Source organism: Gasterosteus aculeatus, chromosome 9, assembly GCF_964276395.1.
Source record: "Gasterosteus aculeatus chromosome 9, fGasAcu3.hap1.1, whole genome shotgun sequence".
Lineage (NCBI taxonomy): Eukaryota > Metazoa > Chordata > Actinopteri > Perciformes > Gasterosteidae > Gasterosteus > Gasterosteus aculeatus.
In genome coordinates, this window is record NC_135696.1 from 13,531,278 (window position 1) to 13,543,576 (window position 12,299).

The window sequence follows — 12,299 nt, forward strand, 5'->3', positions numbered from 1 at the left end:
TCAAACAACTCGGTAAAATACATTTATTGACAAAAAAAATCGTCTTAACTCAGTCTTTTTAATTCTACACACAAAAATATCCAAAATACTTTACAGGGCTTTTAATCTGAATAATGTCAAATTGGTTTTGATCAATTCTCTCAAGCAAATACACTGTACAATAACAACATGCTTGTCCTTTTTTTAAATTTCAGTGCTCGTTTCATTTAATTTCATTTTTTCAGGAAACAATGCATTCAAAACTATGCATAGTTATTACTTGGTACTTAGCAACACATCTGAGATATGTCACTGCATTTCATGCAATTCGTATCTCAATAGGTAACTCCCTCTCCATCAAACCTCATTCAGAATCAGGTGCTTAAATGTTGTAACACATAAAAAAAGATACACAGTACGACATTCAGAACATGGATTATCTTAGTTACCCAAACTTCAAAAGCTTAAAAGAACGAATGTGTTTCTACACAAACATATTAAAATATACATTGCTTATTCCAACAGAATTGAAAAGGTACTAAAAAACGATTTTACAATTGGGCCCAAAGCGCCCCAGTGCAACATGAGAAAGAAACCGCTTCAGAAAACCCTTGCACCACAATCTCTGGAACACGGTTGTGTGTCTGAACTTTGCCTCACTTGAGAGGTGACTAATGAGGACGTACTCGGTCGACTGCAGACCTGCGACGCGTTGGCTCACGTCTCTACGGACAGGATCAACATTCTCCTTTTGTCACTGCTACAGTGTTCCTTTATGACGTCTACAGTGGCTGCTAAACAAAATAATCTAGCACTCGAGATATCACATGTAAGGGAGATCATGTTCAAGATTGCAAACAAGTGAGAAACACAGGAGAAAATATAATAAAAGTAATCCCTTACTTTGCGAATAGCCTCCGTTGATAGAACAGAGCCAAACGGAGGCATCGTATGATGAAGTGAAGCTGGAAAGAAAGACACGCTTATCTCTACATTGGCTTCAGTTATTAAACGGACTCACACGGCCCTGCAGCGAAGGTCGACAGTAAAGCCGCCGACCATTCACCGTCTGATAACAGCTACACTATGCATCGCACAACGTTGTGACGGAACAACAGTTAACATCCTGTCTCCTATGACCCCTGCTGTGCAGGAGCTTCTCCTTCAGTCCCCGTAACTCACTTCTCTGAAGCACAAAACAACTAAAGGACATTGCAACTCAGCACAAAAATGACCACTTTAAAATGATCTGACACTTCGGTCACCACTATACGGTTATTCACACAATTCCACTTTTGAAATCCTCGCTTAGCTATCAAAAGTATAAACAGGTTTTTAGGAAAGGTCTTTTCACCCTCCTTGTACCCCGAGATAAAAAACACTATCAAAGAAAGACGACAAGAGAGTAAAAGCCTTTGGGCTCGTGGTTTTCTCTGTAAATCTAGCATCATTAAGGCATTATCTATCCAGTATTGCTAAAAGAACTAGTCAGTGAACATGAAAGGAATATATATGCATGGAAGTAACATAATAAACGGACACTTCAGGAAGAGGAGTGCAAAATATTCACATAACTCAAAAAGCTGTCAGTCCCTAGTGGGCTAGTAGGTACCGAGCATCCTTCATAAAGGTACTGTGTTGATGACTAATTTGCTTTGTTAGCTACTAACATGCAAAGTGCACACTTGTTTAAGAAAAAAAAAATCATTTCTTACTTACAATTTTCCAAATGTTTGGTTTCGTCTGCTTAATCTCGATTGCAACTGGGAAAGATATACAATTCTTTAGAAACTCTCAGGGAGGTTTTGAATAAAATCTGGAGCCCAACATAATTCACCGCGTTGAATCCAGGCTCTAGTGGAGAACGGCGCCATTTTGGACACGTTGGCTAAGTGCTATTTTTACATTTACAGGGGTTATTACCTTTCAGATAGCAGTGACATTTTTGGTGGGCATTTATATCCAGTGAAGGCTATTGCGGTAATAACTGAGCACGAAATGTTAACAAGTGGCAGAAACATCTGAGGTAATAACTAGCTTAAAGTTGAAATGCCACTAACCATAGATCAGAAATGAGTATAATTATCCTTTACATAGTAAGTGCCTTTGAGAGGCTGCAACATATTAGAAGATCTGGATGAAGATTTAGGTGGGGTGAACACAAAGGGAAGACACAATATCAAGGAAGACAGTTAAAGGTTGCAAGAAGTGCCAGACGTTTGTGAGTCTCACTGACAGAAGGGAAACTCTCAGTGCTGTAGAAGAACCGCTCTGACCTCAAGTTCACTCTTTAACCCCAAATCCTCCACAGCACCTGCAGGGATGAGCAGGAACTCGGGCTCTGCCTCCACAAGCAGCCCCGTTGGTCTGGTTAACAAATTAGTGCAATTTAAGAAGAGACCACCGTATTCATGCTCTCTGAAAGCTGCCTACATAAAAAAAAAAAACCTATGAGAAGAACCTCTGATTTGAAGAATTCCAAGAACACGAAAAACTTCACCTCGACGTTTAAGTCCATCCTGTTATACATTCATTCCAGAGGGTGGAATATAAAGATGACAAAGGAAGGAGACGCGTCCAGGAGTCACGTCAGATGACCGTAGTTCTTCAAGCAGGCTGCCGCGCACCGTTTCTTCATTTTCGAGAAACGTCACCCGTTCTTGTCTCCGCCCTTCTCTCCCGGCGCCTGAGGACACAAATCACACGACGCTTCTTCAATTCAACCCAAAAAACGTCTAACGCCGTCGATTCCCAACGAGAAGGCCCGCGGCGCCGCTCACCCCGGGCTTGTGCAGTGCATTGTCCTGCAGGCCGAAGAGGCCGCCTCCCTGGCCGCCCTGCAGGGGGGAGGCCGTGGCGGAGGACAGCAGGGTGGGTGACGGGGCGATCAGGGGGGAGTTCGGGTTGGAGGCCAGCGCTCCCGTCAGCGTGAGGCGCTGCAGCTCCCTCTGTCTCTGCTGCTGCAGCATCTGGCACACCATCACCTGCTGCTCCTGGTGGGTTATGCAAGGGGGGAAGATTTTAAATGTGACCATGAGAATATCCATATGCTTTAAGAATGGCATTTGCTAAAAAAGCATCATTACAAGTATTCATTCTGCCCAGCATGTTACATGTTTGTGAGAGACTCTACAGTTCCTTTATCGTGAGCAACACTTTAATAGTAAACAGTGGAAACGTCCAGTTCTCTGTGGTCTTAAATGTACCATAATGTCACCTCAAATAAACCCTAAGCCACCAGACACTAATGAAAGAACCAGTTGGCAATATTAGTCCACAAATGAAATTGTCATGCTTACTAGACAAAGTAAAGTAAATTGAATAATGACAGGATGCTTTGACTCCCCAGCGTATCAAAAAAGAGAAATCTTCATATTGGATGATAAGATGTAATGGGACAGTAAGTGTAAATGATTACCGGAGTGAAGTTCTGTGAGGTGAGGAAATGTTGCAGCTGCTGCTGCTGTTGCTGCTGCTGCTGCTCGAGAAGAAGCAGCTTCTGCTGCTCCGACAGGAGAGACGTCCTGAAACACACGTAACGACACGCGGCCTCATTACACACGCGGAGACCAGTCGAAACGATTTGATTACTTCTACCGGACACAATGGCAACGCTCCCTGAAAACAAAACAAGAATTTGCTTCCAAGTGACTTTTCTCCCTCGGGCCGATTTGAGGGCAGACTTGGTACTTACGCGCTCACACCCTTGGGGAGCTGGAAGCCCTGTGCCAGAGCCTGGGGGTTGAGCGGTGGAGGCTGGGGGCGCAAAGCAGGCAGGGTGGGCTGAGGGGCGTTCTGCACAGGAGACTGGATCACGCCGTTCAGGCCGCCCAGCACGCCGTTCATATTCAGCTGAGGACTTCCTGCCAGCGACGACATGAACCCGCCCACCGCCGGCAAAGAGGAGCCGACGGCCTGATTGGAGGGGCCCAAGCCATCAGTGAAGCCTCGACTCAGGCCGTTCGGCACGGGCTGGCCGAAGGAGGCGGGACTCTGTTGAGGAGGAGGAGTACTCTGGAAGGAGAGGGAGGAGCTGCTGCGGGACGGACTAGCAGAGTGGAGCTCCTGAAACAAACGCATGGTGGCGATTCAGCGCTCGGCTTCAGATGTGAATTCATTGCCGTCGCGCTGACGTTCACAGTAGGGCTGCACAGTGCATCACATACAAATCGTATAGAAGCTTTCAAATTGAGCTTTGAATGTCTGTTCTATCTTATGACATCATCAAAGGAAAACAATAGTATTTAAATAATTCCAACCTCCCTTTGTGTGCATCAAGCAGGAGATAACTATCTACTTCAGGGAAACTGTTTTTGAAAGGTTAAATGCCAACAAAAAGCTTTGAAAGCAAGATTTCTTTTTAGATAAAAACATTTTAGGAGTACTCGAAATCATTACATTAACATTTTTTACCTTTTTACAGCAGTAGTTATTGGAACATTTTGGTTCAGAAACCGTACAATGCAGCCACAACTAGAATTTGATGTAAATATCTAAACAGTATAACACTAATATTGGTAGTGTGGTATATTCTCTGTGCAGAAAGGCCAGAATGCAGAATGCAATACAAAAAAGCATAAAAAGCCTTATATTGATTAAATAATGTTTGTTAATTTGAAAAAGTCATGATTGAGGCTTGGAACTACTCAGCAGTTTTCTTTACATGATGTCATCAAGGTCAGAAAAGTGTCTACAGGTCCTCACCTCAGATGAGGTAACAAAGGAGGTGTCATTCATGAAGCAGCCTTTGGACAGGGGACTCTTATTGGTGCCCAGGAGGTCTGAAGAAAAAAGCGGCACACGGTTAAAACTACCCCAAATGTTTTTTTTTGTTAAATGGATGTTAAACTGCTTTAAACGTCCAAACAAATCACCACAGCATCTTCCATTTGCAGCATTTTGGTGTACATGGACATAAATGTCAAAATTACGTACTGCCTCCGCACTGCATTTTACAATATGTTATTTTTGCGATACCAGACATGATTTTATGGGACATTAATCTAAGGCATTGCGGGATATTGCTTTGAATATCAAAATCAGAAGAAGTGCCTAATTTCCAGTGCAGAATACGTAAATTAACAGTCAGTTGAAGGGACAGTTTATCCCCCATCTGCCATTCATATAATTTCTGTCCTTGTTTGAGCGGCGTATAAGAGACAAACAATCGAACCGTGGCTGGATGACAGGAAGTTGATCTGGGCTGAGGTGTGCACGGGGCCGTGGCCGGAATGAAAGTGTGGAGGGAAAGACACGGCCAGGTCCGTGTTGAGCAGCTGGAGCCGCTCTTTCTTGGCCGTCAGGCCGAGGATCTGGTCCTGCAGGCGCTGGTTCTCCTGCTGCAGGGAGTGGAGCGACTGGAGCATCTCCACAACTACAAAACGCAGGGAGGACAGACGCGTCAGCATAAAGGAACAGCATCTCAGGGGAGGCATGCTTGCGATATTTGACTGTAGTTTGGAGTGGGATGTGATGCGGGAAAGGACTTTCCAAATGAGTTGGGAAACAACCACAAATCATTAAATGTGAGGAGTTTGGAATTTGGGGCCGTTTTTCTGTTTTTTGTTCTGTTCCAAAAATTGTTCTGTTCCAATTTTGTCAACAATTCTAAATTTGTCAGCCCTAAGTGTGTTGTTGATGTCAATAAACTGAGGACTGAGAACTGATTTTATAATGTTCCCATTAGCTGTTGCTTAAAAAATAAAGTGCATGGGGAAATCTCCATCCTAAAGAGGGGACAACCCTACAAATGATGATGACTGGTAATCGTCTGACAGGTCAATTTACTGCTCACTAGAAACTAACTAGTGTTTATTACGTAGGATAATTATCGTCAACTCGTGGCCCATAAATTCGGCCTGCTGAATATTATTTCTTGCAAATTGAAAAGAGTGCGTATTACAGCTATCTGACAATTCAAGCAACATAAAAAATAGTGAAGCAAATATCTTAATTAGGAAAATTAACCAACAACACATATCTGCGCCAGTTTCGAGCTTAAAAAAAAGGAAACAGGAGAGTGAGCAAGACATCAGTTTCTTTAAGTGTGCACACATCCACAAAGTCCTTTCCTGCTTCTAAGGCTTTAACAAAGCAGAATATGTAGAAACATGGTGGCGCATTAGAGGTATATGAATTATTTAAAAGGCTAGTAGTTTTAATACAATAGCATTTGTACACACTTTTAGTTATTACCACTCAAACACTTTCTATTTGGGACAATCTTACATGCTCAACCAACCTTAGATAAAATTGTTCTGAAACAAACATTTGTAACTCTTTCTCAAGTTTCTATAAACCGTTGTTAAAGATGTGCAATTGAGAAATTACACTTCACTCTGGAATAGGAAATGTTAAAATGAGCTTGTGGTTCCTAGACTTGCTTTCATACCTGGCATTACTTCACAGCAGTGCCATGAGGTCTGAAATAGCAATCCAACCCCGTCCTCTTAATGCTTTCTAATTGATATTCTATGGAGCTGTCAGTGCAGCATGTCCTGCATCACAGACTGGGAGAACAAATATACTTTGAATGTAAAAATGTAAGTGTATGTTGAAGCTTGAAACGTCTTGTGTCATATTTATGCATCATCCCCTTAAAAAAATTATTCTTTATGTGCCAAATCTGAATGCATCAGACCGACACGTTCATAAATATAATGCCTTAAGCTACACAAGTTAAACAAATTCATCATTTTAAATATGTTGAAGTGGTACAAATTATATTACTCTTTTCTTAATATTCAAGACCAACTTTACAATTGCAATTTTTTATTGTTTTACGTTATTATTCGACATAATTATGAAAGGCAACCTGTTAATTATCTAAAATATGTTATTGTTTTGAGATTGCAAAGTAATAATAATAGAAACTCATAATAAAAAAGTGTTTTATTTTTTAAGGTTTATTTAGGACATTTTAATACCAATTAGGCCTTATTTCTATATTAATGAAATCAACACCTTTCAAGATTTTGTAAAAGGATTTGCAGGGATGGTGAGAGTAGCCTGAAACTTTATCTATGCTGAAATACCGGTTTTACACACAATGAATAGACGGGCAAAGACTAAAACTAACGCAAACATTTTATAAGAGACCCGACGAGGCAAAATGAACAAATCATCTGTGTAGTTTTGCCTGGGAACCACGAGGTAACCGCTGGTTCATCCCACTCACTGTTGACTCCCATCTCTCCATTGCCGTGTTTCTCCAGCAGGAGCTCGATGTGGGAGCTGGCTGGAGGAACGTTCTCAGGGCGAGCTCGCACTCCTGCACTCAACACGTCCCTTTGGTCAAACAGAAGAGGAAGACAGCTCATAGGAGACCTACGTGTGGGGGAGGAGAAGAAGAAACCCACCGGGGAGTCAGAAAGAAAGACGCAGTCATAGCTGGGAAACTACCATCAAAATCCTGTGGCTGTGGTTAGTATTTCTTTCAAATCTAGTCGCTTTGTTCGTTAAATCGCTGCCATTCACGTCCTGTTTCCTGTTACTGGTTACAGAAATAGAAACAGAAACTTCATCCAAAAGATGTTTCCTTTGATGGATCTGAGAGAAGCATTTTGAGATTCCCGCCTGCATTTTTAATACTTGGCATTAAACATATCAATAAAAATGAAATGAGACATACTGTGAAGAAAGACTCTCTCTCGGCGAGATCCCCTGACACGGGAAGCGACAGTCATCGAGGTCGGACTCTGAAAATTGGGACAAAGAGTTGTGAACTTTACTTAATTTAGTTATTTAATGCAAGCTCGTACCAAATTGAGAGATTGCATTCATGTGGGGGAAAATATGAGTAAGAAGGCATTTTTAAAAAAGCTGATCTAAAACTAGCTTCAGTTTCTAGACAAATGCAAATAGATCCCGTTGACTTCTGGACCCTGATGTCCCGCTCACCTGGCAGTGACGTCTGGGCCTGGGTCAGTAGCGGCGGCAGTGTCGGGGCTGTGGAGAGACACCCGGCGAACGGCTGGGTGGAGGTCAGGCTGTAGCTGGTGCTGGAACCCGGATGGACCTACGAGACAAAAAAGAAATCTCTTTATACGGCCGACACAAAATAAGAACAGCGGGCGCACAGTGGAGCACGAAGGAAAAATGTCTCTATTTATTAAATCGTTATGTCTATGGGGAGAAATAATTTATAATAATAATCAAATTATGAAAAATGTGCACAATAATTTTCCAGAGAATAAGGAGATGTTACCCAATATATCCAGCAAATACTTGAGACATTTACTTTACTAAAATGTATATGACAAAGAAAACCAGAGGATAAGCTGGTACTGTTGGTCTTTTTGGCTTGTAAACTAACTGCATGGTGATTTATTATTTATTTATTTAAACTTTCCCAAGACGCAGAGATAAAGACGAGGTGCGGTGGCACTGATAAGAAGCGTACAAAACCGATCCCACTGGGAGCCTTCGCGCTGACGCTCTGAAATACCTGTGTGCTTGAGACCGCGTTGACTGAAGGAAGTGAGAGTCCCGAGGACAGAGGGGTGCTACACATGCCCCCTCCCAGGGACAAGGAGGTGTTACACACCCCTCCACCCAGGGAGAGAGAGGTACTGCAGACACCCACGCCCAGTGCAAGAGGGTCCTTCAGACTGGAGTAGATACCTGAGGGACAGGGAAGATAAATTTAGGTAAAAATGTATATATATATATATATATATATATATAACTATTTTCCTCTGTGAGGTTGGAACACATGGCAGCTCTTGTGCACACAAGAGAATCAGTCTGTAAGTAGGGCAGGAAATGTGTGCAGATCACACAAAAAACACCATCTAGGGCAATATACTGAATTTTAAACCCCTGTGTATGCAAACAGTGACATTTACATCAACAGTGTCTTATGGCTTATTATAATACACTCTGATGTTCTGAATTACAGATATGCTGCTACTGTGGACGCTGACATGCTAAATGTGAAATGGAAACATTTCATCACTGTAGAATCAACCTGTAAATGAAGTGTTGTTTTTTCTACACGTGCTCTCTCACACAGGAAGCCGGAGGGCTACCACACAACACCCACCCACGAAGACTCACCAGAACTGAGCAGAGAGTTGCCACGGCTTGTGGAAAAAACGCCGGCGGAGGAGGAGAAAGAAGAGGAGGAGGAGGAGGAGGAGATGGCTGTGGGAGGCAGCGTAGAGGGGAAGGCGGGGTGAGGGGCGGAGGACGGGCTCGGGTGGAGCGAGGAGGTTAATGCTGGAGGAGGAGGTGGCGGCGGCGCCGCGCGGTGGTGGTGATGCTCCTCTTCCCTCCTCTCTCGGTTCTTGCTGCCGCGTGGGCGCCCTGGCCCGTGGCTGCTCTTCTTGTTGCCGCGGTGCCTCCTCTCTCGGGGGAGCGGAGGGGGCGTGGCTTTGTCCTCCTGGGCCGCCTCCTCCAGGATGGGCGGCGTGCTGAGTTGAGACGGCTTACAAAGACTCTTGGAGGGCTTGTAGTCCCCGGAGGAGGAGATCTTTCGGATCTTGCTACTGCTGCCCAGCCCCGACGAAGAGGTGATGCGCATGATGGACCCGAAGGTGGAGATGGTGACCTTGTTCTCGAAAGGGCTCGAGTTGCCCTCTGACCGGTCGTGACCCTGTGACCCTGCCAGCGGGCCATCAGCAGGAGTCAAAGCTGGTGGCTTGTGGTATTTACTGTCCTCCTCCTCCTCCTCATCTTTGTCCTCCTTTTCATCGTCCTCTTTGTTCCCCTCCTCCTCCTGGACTGCCGGCCTCCTGTGGCGCTCCTCGCCACCGTGGTCGTCACCTCTTTGGTCGTGCTCGCGCTCCAGCCGCGCGGACGACGAGAAGGAGTGGAAATCCTGGGCGGAGGTCAGCGAGCCACCTCCAACGGAAACAAAGACGGGATTCGAGTTAATTGCTGTTATTACCCTCTGTGTCACCGGGTCGACGTCGTACTCCGTCTCCGGTTTCATTCGGCACGTCGTACCTGTGTTGAATGGACTGGAGGAGCAGGAGGAGGAGGAGCAGCTCTTGCCGGTGCTTCCCGTCTTCTTGCTGCGATGACTGTGGCTGTGTGAGCTCAGCTTCTTGGACTTTCCTTCACCGTCCTTGGTGTTGTGGTGACTGGAGGATATCTTTACCGCGACACACATGTTACATCTAAGATTAGCGGGACGACTTGCCAATGTCGCCAGAATATCAATAGTCCTCCTGTGGGCTGGATTTTTATACCTTTTCTATACTGCTGGTCATCACGGATGAGCCCAGGCTGTCAGAGGACTTCTTGTGCCGCTCTTTCTGCCGGATCTTGTCCTTATGACTCTGAATAGACATCGAGACGGGTGTTTCAAAAGCCAAACCGGGTTGTGCAAACATAAACACAAACAAGCATACACACAACCATAACTACATGGACTTCAATTTCTCTAAATCAGTATTTTAAAAACCTTGAAATTTAAGAACTTTAAATGTGTTTCACACATTTTCACAGTGAAATGTGTTTTCATGTGAAGTTATAATGTTGCTTTCAAACTGACAGACAAGAACTTTATCTCCGTAAATGGGTGAAAACTGGTAAAGTTTTACATTCAGCACTAACGCTTACCTTCCTCGGTCTGTGGTGGTGATGTTTGTCTTGTGGCGGAGAGCTCGACAGCCTCCGGGCATGACTGAACGAGCTACTTGTGTTTTCACTGGAGCGCAACTTCTTCTGCTGTAAAACCCCAAAGGAAAAAGTAAGCATGGTCTCAAGACCAAATAAAACTTTTAAAATGTGGGGGCCCCCTCAACTAAGCAATAATGTTTCGCAATGTTTTGTGCGAGGATGTCGGTTTGTAGCCTTTAGTCCATCTCACCATTTTGTTGTAGTGGTGCTTGCAGTAGCCGCAATATTTCACATTGTCAGCTTCTGGGCCTTCCTCCTCGCACAGCAGACCCGCCATCTGAGCACTGAACGCAGGGGGTCACGGGGTCAGACAGGAGAGGAAGAAGAAGAGAGATCACACACACACACACACGAGAGCTTTTGTCATTGATCAAGACAGGATGGATCAAATGCCTCTGGAAACATTATTACAGAGTTGATTTTAATGAATGCGATGCGATAGGAATAGCTGCAGCTATGTGTTTTATAATAACTAAGGAGATAGGGGGTCGGGTGGGAAAAGTACAGCACACAAATCCTCTGCGGGTGACTGACTGCAACAAGCCATCAATTGTGCAGCTTTTTCACCACTCATTGCACCAGTCAACAAGTAAAATGAATCACGTTTATCTGAATTCAGACTACGCCTTGACCATAGTTTGTGTCATTGTGTGACTGTGTGAAATTTGAATGGTTAGTTTGCGTTCACCAAAGTCACACAATGACACAAACAAACCTGATTGATGGAGGCGGCGTTAAACCAGCAACTCATCCATTCTACAACGTCCGTTTACAGTTATTTTACCAAAGGTCATTCTGACCACACCACTACATTCTTCTTCTTTTTCTTTCTTCAAAACTGAAAGTGGTACCATGGATCAGCAGCTCACTCACTCCACTCTAAGACTTACCAGGTGACATGGAAAGCCTGTCTGCAGCCCTGTCTGTTGCAGGTCATGCAAGCTCCGCAGGCCGCCTTGCTCTCCCTCCCGTGGTCCTCACAGATATAACAGGTCTGATGGACAGAATAGAGGAGGGGGGGGGGGGGGCAGAGACATATCAGTGATTAGTATTATTAACAGGTGCTACATTCCGCTGTAGATAAAAACAAGCCTTTGCCATTAAAACAAAAAAAAGAACAGAACGTGGAAAGACGGGTAGCCCTCATTCATTCGCATGATTTGGCAATTGAAGATAGCCATCGTGATTTTATTACTTTGAGTCCGGCCGCAGCTGTACTGTAAAAGAGGTTTTGTCAAGACAACAGATGGAGCTTTCAAGCAGAACAGTGCTTTCCACTTAGTGCGGCAAAACTGTTAACCAGATGTTTGGGAATGTTGAATGAAAAAAACAAAGCTGACACTGAAGAGCATGTGGAGCGCTTTTACTTTGAGGTTTTTCTATCAGGAGGCTACTAAAACGTCATCATTTCCTTCTAGAATTGGTGTAAAATGGCTTCATGAGAAACTGCGGGGAACTTTGATGAAAAACAAAAACATATGAATTACGCGCAGCCGTGATAAAAGAAAATATATTAGATACATAATAGAGCTTCAAGCTTTCCTCCAGCATGACGGCAGGATCAGGTTCCTCTGACACATGTCCCCAAAATACTAAGCAAACACACAAAAGCAGACAAACACATGAACGCACACACAGAGCTTTTGTACTTCTTTCTCAGCCTCTCCCTAGTGAGCGGGGCAGACTGCTGGTGG

General features: G+C 44.2%; 1 protein-coding gene across 1 annotated transcript in view; it reads right to left on the minus strand.

Moving 5' to 3' along the window:
* LOC120825684 (protein AF-17) overlaps positions 1-12,299 on the minus strand; it is a 16,334-nt gene continuing 4,035 nt past the window's right edge. The window contains exons 5-20 of the mRNA XM_040187435.2: positions 11,496-11,599; positions 10,796-10,889; positions 10,546-10,653; positions 10,173-10,262; positions 9,928-10,075; positions 9,037-9,822; positions 8,426-8,601; positions 7,879-7,996; positions 7,610-7,676; positions 7,157-7,305; positions 5,153-5,353; positions 4,684-4,760; positions 3,674-4,044; positions 3,398-3,503; positions 2,760-2,972; positions 1-2,665 (exon numbers count right to left, since the gene is read on the minus strand). Of these exons, the coding sequence (XP_040043369.2) occupies positions 2,630-2,665; positions 2,760-2,972; positions 3,398-3,503; positions 3,674-4,044; positions 4,684-4,760; positions 5,153-5,353; positions 7,157-7,305; positions 7,610-7,676; positions 7,879-7,996; positions 8,426-8,601; positions 9,037-9,822; positions 9,928-10,075; positions 10,173-10,262; positions 10,546-10,653; positions 10,796-10,889; positions 11,496-11,599 (2,844 nt within the window). The 3' untranslated portion in view covers positions 1-2,629. The remainder of the gene's footprint in view (positions 2,666-2,759; positions 2,973-3,397; positions 3,504-3,673; positions 4,045-4,683; positions 4,761-5,152; positions 5,354-7,156; positions 7,306-7,609; positions 7,677-7,878; positions 7,997-8,425; positions 8,602-9,036; positions 9,823-9,927; positions 10,076-10,172; positions 10,263-10,545; positions 10,654-10,795; positions 10,890-11,495; positions 11,600-12,299) is intronic.